The 8,787-nt window shown below is 36.8% G+C and overlaps 1 protein-coding gene across 2 annotated transcripts in view; it reads left to right on the forward strand.

Annotated features, from left to right (window-relative positions):
• The first annotated feature begins 605 nt into the window (after window positions 1-605).
• Window positions 606-8,787, forward strand: part of LOC113231307 (monocyte to macrophage differentiation factor 2) — a 36,521-nt gene continuing 28,339 nt past the window's right edge. Inside the window, exons 1-3 of one of the 2 annotated variants that reach the window (XM_026465573.1) lie at window positions 756-782; window positions 873-935; window positions 7,646-7,836. In XM_026465573.1, the coding sequence (XP_026321358.1) occupies window positions 771-782; window positions 873-935; window positions 7,646-7,836 (266 nt within the window). In that variant the 5' untranslated portion in view covers window positions 756-770. Of the gene's footprint in view, window positions 936-7,645; window positions 7,837-8,787 lie in introns of both variants that reach the window. The other variant, XM_026465572.1, reaches the window with a different exon arrangement.

Genomic DNA, 8,787 nt, shown 5'->3' on the forward strand with positions numbered 1-8,787 from the left:
TTATAAATTTATGGAATAGCATATGAATTTGGCTTATATGCTTTAATCTGTAGATGTATTAATTTAAATGAATAATGTTGGATTTTGACTTATGTGCTTTAGTCCGCCGACCCTAGATATTATGTTCTACGTTTAGAAATACCTTTTGAAGTTTTATTTGACGTGAATTATAAAATTAATTTGTATAGATAAAAGGCACATAAAGAAAAACGAGATGTAAAATTATTTCACAACAGCGAATAAAAACCTTTTTATTAATGAATAGTGGTTCCATCGTTTTCGTTCAGTAACTTCAACTTTTGACATGTGTCAACGTGGAAATTTAAAGTAAAAGGACAGTAAAATTTTCCGAAAAATATGATTTTTTTTTGAAAATGGAAATATTAAGCAGGACCGATAAAATTATCGATAGCAACCTACGTACGTCACTATGAAAAACAAACGTCAAACAAAAATATTCATTCGGTCTTTTGTACCAAGACTTGGCTGTATGGTGTAAAACCTTTGCCTTTTCCCTTATGGGAAGAAGGAAAAAAAAAAAATTCATTCAGGCAATCAAATTAGTCAACCAAATCATTCTGTCATCTTGCATCGACCAAGGCGGTAGTAAAGTTGGAAGGGTTTTATTAGAAATATGTACGAATAACAGAAAATGCAAATTGAATTACTAACATGAGTGTTAACATCATCATAGGTTTATGCATACAGTCATTGGTCTCATGACCATTTAATTTTGAGCTCCTTTAGCACGAACACGTACCGCTTGGCCAATGGGTGACGTTGTTAGTATATTTTCTGTGATTGTTATGAAGTTTAAATCAAAGTTCAATGAAAGTAAAATTTATTTTCACTGTGATCTTCCGTGGGACAAGCTGAAGGCGGTGAAGTGGATGAACGAGCGGGCTTCAGCGAACAAGGCTTATGTGCCAACCGCGGTACGTACATTTATCTAAAATTAAATGCTCTTTATTAAAATTGTACTTTTTTATACAAAAGCCTAACTTTAATAAACAAACACTTAATTTGTTCCTAAAAAACATTGTCATCGTTTCCTTTGCTACTCGTTATCTCTTTATAAACTTCTCACAACATTATAATAATTATTACATAAAGATCATTCATTCTGGGCGCTAAAAAAATCTGCATGCAAAACCAGTTATTTCTGACATCACTTCTGCCACCTATTATTTCATTAAGTAATTACGTGTACAGGTCCATAGTCACATATAATAATTATGAATGTAAGAAATTGTGTTTTGGTTGGTTTTGTCGTACTCAGTTTATTACATGAATGTTGAATGTTTTTATTCTTTAAAATACTTACTAAATGCATTGGTGAAATATTGAAAAGTGACTAACCCTAAACCTATACTCATACTTATTTATTAAGCCTTTTAAGCCTTTTTTACATTACAATTTTGCATTGCATTTTAAATTTTTACATTATTCCTCTTAACTCAGCGTGCCTCTTGGCATAGGGCTCCTCCAGATCTTTCCAGTAAAAACTTTCCTAAACTCATACAACAGTCTTAAAATTTAATCAAAAAGTTTTTGAGATATTCAAAGTGAGGTCTAGATAAAAGTAATTGAAAGTTTAATGACTAGTTTTAGTGGAATTTGCGTATTTTTCGAGAACCCTGCCATTATTTAATATTATCAAAACCGCGTTTGCAAAAGTATTTATGTGATACAAAAAAATAGAAGTTTGTTCTATAAAGGGCTGTAGGCTAACTACATCATACTTTACATAAAGTTGATACCTCAATGGTGTCCTTTTGAAGAGATTATTTCCCTGATTACCTTTCAGCAATAATTTTAAGGTTCATTTTTGTTCACCTAAATTTTATGTAAATTGGTTTTACAGTACTCTCGTAGTCCAACTTACCAACACCGGTTAATGTCCTATTAGAGCTTAGCGAAAATTTTTTTTTGTTTCGTTTTTTTTCTTTCAACTGTGACATTGGCAAAATCATCAGTTCTCATATTGATGGAGCCATAAAAATAAAAAGTGAAGTGAAGGGACATTTTACAAAGTTAATTTTGTAAAAGATTTCTCAATATAACTTATGTAGAATAATATGAATTTAAGTTTTATGCAACACAATTGTGTTTATGCAATACTCTGCTGGTTAAAGTTCAATTAATTCTACTTTAAACAGCGGCAGCACCCTACAAACACCAACCTTTTTGCATAGTGCTTAGTGCTTACTTAAACAACGTAGGGTGGTATCACTATACATTGGATTATTAAGGATTGACATCAGTGTTCCAAATACCACAAAACGTAGATCATTAATTAATGAAATATCCAATTGATACTATGCATGCACATGAATCCTTCCTATACTAACTTATGACGCGCAGACTTGGTCACTTACAAAGATCCAAAAGTCCAAACTCAGGGTCTGTCAACAAGCATTGGAGCGCAGCATACTTGGTGGGAAACGGACCGACCGAATTCGGAACACGACACTGCACTCCCAAACTCAGATTGCTGATGTAGCCCAAAAAGCTGCAAAGCTGAAATGGAATTGGGCTGGTCATGTCTGCCGCATGCCTGAAGACCTGTGGGCCAAGGGCATCACCCAGTGGAACCCCAAAAGCGTAAGGCGCCGTGGCAAACCGAGAAAGCGATGGCGTAACGAACTGGACGCCTACGATAAGGCTTGGGTCCAGATAGCTCAAGATCGGGATGAGTGGAGGGATCAGGGGGAAGCCTTAGCTTAGCAGTGGGATACAACAGACTAATTGTAATTATAACTCAATTTTGTTGACTCTGAAAAACCTTCTAACATATGGAATGTGTATAGCCAGTTATATCTGTATACAAACAAGTAAAGTATGAATGAAGTAAACATCCAAAGCGATTGCCAAATGTCAACATAACATAAATGTTAACGTTTTGCAAATCTGACAATCAGGATGTGAGTGGCGCTATCGCAGAAAAGGGACATATATGTTTTAAAACTAGTGCATTACTCCGAAACCCCAAATAATGTACCTATGTAAAAAAGGCTTCTGGTTCTGTCCATTATGTCATTTACAAAATAGTTGGATTGATAACATTTTGGAAACAACTAGGCAACGTTATGGTGGTACTTCGCTATTGGTTATTTGTTGTACTTGGAAAAATATTTGACGTACAGACAAACAACCAGATAAGACAACACTGATAAATATGACCGCCTATTTGTCATTGAGCCAAATAAGGACGACTCGGCAGAGAATTTTTAGGTGACGAAAGGTAACCTTACATTTTTTTACATTACCTTAAACTTATGGCATTATTAGTTGAAATTTCAATGATAATAGCCGTAGCTGCAAAAATATGCGGCATGTTTAGGCATACCGAGCCTTGGAGATGCTTTGGCAGGCTTCGGAGCACCGAGTACGACTGTACGGGTAAGCGGGGCGAGAAGAGGCAGAGATCTGAAGAGAGGCTAGTCGCTAGCACGATATCGCGATGGTGTGCTTCGGCGTGCCCCTGCATGCCTAAGGATACCGCGTAGGATGCCGCGATATAATTGCCGTAAGTGTGCGCTTGCACTTAGCGATGAGGATCCCCTACTGACCCGTCCCGTCAATGAGCGCCGGGCCTAAAGGGTTAAAATAATGAATATGACCGTAGTGTGAACGTACTACTTGCGTATTTGAGTCCTTAGACGTCGAGAAACCGATCAGCGCGCGGTAACGCGTGTTTGGTGGTTGCTATTTGTCGAATAGGCAAACAAAAAAAAAATCTAATACACAAATGTAAATAGCCATGTGAAATGCCGACATTAAAATATAGTATTTCTTGTATGCATAAATGCCCGTTATCGGTTTACGAATATACATTGATTAGTTGACTACTCAAATGTGAAACAAACGAGAAACACTATTCGGCGCAACACAATGACTTTTACCGTAGCCGTTATCATAGTGAATCGTCCCGGCGGACGTATTCCTAGACCGCAGGAATTTGTGATCGCTTGTACCAAAAATACGACAAGTCGGATATCGTCGCCTTACTTTCTCAAACTCGTATCTTAAGGCACATAGTAACTTAAATCCAAAAAATGCATAGTATATACAAATTTGCAGACTAATTTCACATCATACTTCCTTCATATTCACACACTGGCTTTTACCTATTGTTAAAGTAATGCGTCCAAATTAACACCCTTGATATGAAATTTAAAATAAATAAATATTTTTGTCAATTACCTGAATAATCACTTTTTATAAGATACTTGTTTGAGAAAAGTAAGAAAGTGAGAAATTAAGGCGTCGATATAACACGCCGTCGGACAATAGTTATTTGTTATGCAAGGCTGCAAAGTAACAACTTTGACTCGCTTCTGATTCAATTTTAGAATCCTTTGTTAGCCTAGGTTTAAAACATAGATATAGGTTTCTAGACACGAGACGCAAAACAACTTTGCTGCCGTGCGAAACACACAACTTTTCACCTCACTATAGCGAGGAAAATAGATGACAAATCAATTTAATTCTTCGACGAATTAAAATAATTTAATAAACAAAATTAATTATCGTTGTCAATTTAATGCTAACAATAATAAGAATAAAATATACCAACGGGTTTCTATTACATAAGCAATGTACCTACGATAAATCGCGTAGTTGACCGTGTCATTATGTTTTTTTTTTCATCGAAAGAAAACGTTAGGTGGGCCACAGTCCATCGCCAAGTTCGAATTTCAAAAACCTTTTCCACGCTAGCGTGGAAAAAACGCTTTTGCGCGCAGGCTTCTAATAATGAGAAAGAAAGCCTTTCCGAGCTAGTGAGGTGAAAATAACCTTCCGCTTTTTGCTTCTTGCTTCTTTAAAGACTAGGCAAAGTAGCCTTTTTTTACCCGCTTAAAACCACAAATAGACGTATATACATATTTACATTTAACTATAACATCTTAATACGAAGTCATAAGACGAGATTGCATGTGTAGATATTATTATCATCTCGTTGCACCTGTTACTAGAGGTCGAACAGTAATAGATATCTTTCAATGAGATCTATTATTAATATAACAGTGTTGACTCTATAGTTAATATTCTATATTTTGATTTGTGTTTGTCTATGTGTGTGTCCATAGCACCCGCGACACAGGGTTTCCCTAGTGCGGGGCTATGTTGAGTATGTGCGTTATATACCATTTTGTAAATATATGATATTAGCCTCGTTTTTAGTTAGTACAATTCTGTTACTGTACTTGCCGCGTAAATATTCTATATAATTTATTCATTTGGCGTAGGATTTCATATTTCTCACTGAAAACATAGTCTATACCGTTAGCGAAAGCCGAACATCCGTTCATGTAACATCCAACAATTCACGTGCTATATTTTTGACACCGTTACCTATGAACTATAACAACTTACTCTTTTGGAAACATACTTTGGTTGATCAACTATTCGCTTTACCGAATGTTATCGTTAAATATAACGACCAAGTCGGCAATGTAGTCTGTGTCTATTTATACAGTTTTTAAGTTCTTACAATACCCACGTCACAACCTTACGAATAATTCCCGTTGTATCATGCCAAAAATCATTCATACGTACCTATATAACATATATGAAAATTCTAACACCAATTACGTCATCAGAAATTAAATTCCACACACGTGATTTTCGATTCTACATCCGTGGACTAAAGGACAATGCAATTTGACCCGACCTTTCACAGTTGGCCCTAAAGTGAATAACGGCAAATAGAAATAGAACAATCTCAATTATCAGATACAAACGTCGCAAGCAAGTAGCAGGTTTCTACGTTGAAACACTATTTTGCAGTGCCAACACCCAAGTACTTATTATTATAAAAAAATCAGTCGGGCCTTTTGAGGCTTTTAGGGAAAATTAACCTTGTACATTCATATCTTAAGAGCTTTTGTGATTTTCTCATCAAATTCCATCGCACGGATAGATAAACGCTCTTTTACTTAACAACTAATTAATATAGGTACTCAAATCTGTACGTGATACGGGGGCCTACCATAACCTTTCAAAAAACAATCTTATTTCAATGTAAAGTTATAGTAAGCTTATTATAATATTGCTCATATTCGTACCATGACAAATCTACACATCACATTGACCTACCAGTCAATCATTACAAAAGTGATGTGTAAGTCCATATTTTAAAACACATAGGAAATGAAACTGTTGACAGTCAACCGTGACCATGGGACCTGTAAAGGGCCCGAAACGTCGGTTTGTTTGAAAAAACAAATATACGCGATTTAAATCCAGAAAAATAGTTTCATTTCCTATGCGTAACAATCGCGAAAACCTAAGAACTCGATATTTTAAAACACATTTTTTTGCTTAAAAGTCATATTAAAAGTATCACATTTGGTCATATCTTTCAGTGAAGCAATTCCAATAATTGCACTGACATCCCACAGATGGCATTACCAGTTTACTCAGATAACTTAAGTAACTGCACATTAATTTGCTAAAAGCTCATTATTTCAAAATTAAATTACAAGGCCTTATTCACTTTTACAATGAACTATACATAATATGGAATAAACATAGTTAACCATAAAAGGAAAAAGAACGTAAGAACCTAAGTTTGAACGCCATTATTGGAAGTAATTTTTCCGCGTATGTAGCCCGGAAACGATGAAGTCTACCTACCTGTAAACACGTAGAGGAAAATGGAGCGCGTAATAGGACAATGATCATAAATAAATTCAATTGTTTCTTACGATAAAAACCTGCGTGAGACGTTTTGTGTACTTATTACGTATCAGCTATTACAAATTTGTATTTCGTGGAACTCAATTTAATTGTAAGGTTGTTCCTCAGAAAATACCATATAAATAAGAATGCTATGCGCTAGCCTTATAATAGTGATGAGAAACGACGAAACAAAACCTGTAAAAAAATCTTCGATTACACACACTGCTTTCGTTGTCGAGATATTGACACCTAAAGTTTTATTGTAACCTAAAAATATCAATTTCGTGCGGGCGCAGGTACATCTAAATCAAATGTACGGATATTCAGGATATATCACAGGTGTGCGATGGAATTGCATAATTTGATTCCGCCTTCTCCTTTCCATCATCGGGGGACTAGGCGTGACCTGGGATTCCACCCTTATGTTGTGGATATTCCCAGGATTCGCACGAATCGTTTCGCTTCCACCTTTATATGGCGAGCGGCTACAGAGTAGAATTCCCTGCCTGCGCACGTATTCCCCGAACGCTATCACTTGGATCTTTTCAAGGCGAGAGTGAATAGGCATTATTTAGGTGTGCAAGCTACATCGTTGACCTCATCATCACTTTGGTGGTGGTCAAATGGGCACTTATTTTTAATAAAAAAAAACATAGACGCTTGTTACGTTGCGTTACAGTGGCCACGCGCGCTGGCGCGCCTGCGTCAATGTGGGCGCGGGTGCGTGCGCGCCGCGAGGCCTATTGGCCCGGTCCGCCTGTTCTTTTCACAGCTCTTGGTCTAGCGTCTGTTTGCGATTTCGCGTCTAGATCCGCGCGCTCGCACCCGCCGCCGCGCCCGCACACGCCGCCTCGCCGCGCCTGCACTCTGAATGATCCCTAATCGCACGGCAGACTTCGGCTTTATATCGTCTCCTTAGATAATTATTATTTATTATTGAATACACATTTTCCTGCAGGTGGAGAATGTAGCGAACGTATGCACTCACGCTGTATGCGTAGCTCCAGCGTCATTTGGAGCCCGAGAGCTTCTCACACGCTCGATAAACGCACCTCAGGCCATCGCCGCCGTTGTCTACGGTCTAGCACTATGTCTGCTCTTCGCTGTCTCCACCACCTTCCATTCCGTCTGCTGCTGCCGATCTGATACGTGAGTACATTATATGAAATGGTTCTTGATTGTTGCCGCACAACCCATTACTACAATCATTCTGTTAGTAAAGTGAGACGCCCTGTGTCGTTGACTTCGATGACAGTTTGGCTGGGATATGCTAATGTTTTTTTACTTATTAAAGTTAACGTAGCGTCTCTATAGGTGATCTTGTGTGAGGTGAATTTTATAAAACATAGTATAATAGTCTCATTGTGTATATTATACTAATATCCTTAGTTCGGCCCCAATAGTATATTGCTCTTTCTCTTAGGTGATCAGTGTCTGATGAATTTGACCATTTCAAATGTAATTTGCTTATCTAAGAAATTAATTATAACTTGAATTCGAGCATTGAAATTAATTATTATTATACCTACTCGTAAAACAACAATGCTCCTTTGTTTGTATTCCATTTCGTTTCTTATTATCCCCGCATCGAAATAGAGGGGTGTTAAGTTTGACATCATTGTCTGCGTTTGTGGAATGTAACGCCCGAATGGATGGACCGAATCAGTTGCGGTTTTTTTTAGAATGTTACGTTATTCGATATGGCTCCTAACTATATTTACAGGTAATTGGTATAACCGTCTTTTTGTTTATGGTATGATCTTGTGCTTTATTTCAGCTAGCTATATAATATCCTATTTTATTTAAATAGTTGTGACGGCACTTGTCGCGGTCGCTGCAGTCGCAAGTGTCTGATGGTGACCAGTATCATAGATTTACGACACTATTGCAACTAGTCTTCAAATTTGCACTCATTTGAGTGCTGATAATTATACTTGTTTAATTTTTTACATGTAATAAGTTACTTCAAAATGCTAGAAATAAAAGCTAAATAAAATATAAATTTTAAATATTCGACCCAAAAGCAATGGTGGTAGCCGAATGATTATATGTGTGTAACCGATTATCTTTATTATTAGGGGTTAAAGTATGAAATTGCCG

The sequence above is a fragment of the Hyposmocoma kahamanoa genome, unplaced genomic scaffold (assembly GCF_003589595.1).
Source record: "Hyposmocoma kahamanoa isolate Upper Pololo Valley unplaced genomic scaffold, ASM358959v1 65, whole genome shotgun sequence".
Classification (NCBI taxonomy): domain Eukaryota; kingdom Metazoa; phylum Arthropoda; class Insecta; order Lepidoptera; family Cosmopterigidae; genus Hyposmocoma; species Hyposmocoma kahamanoa.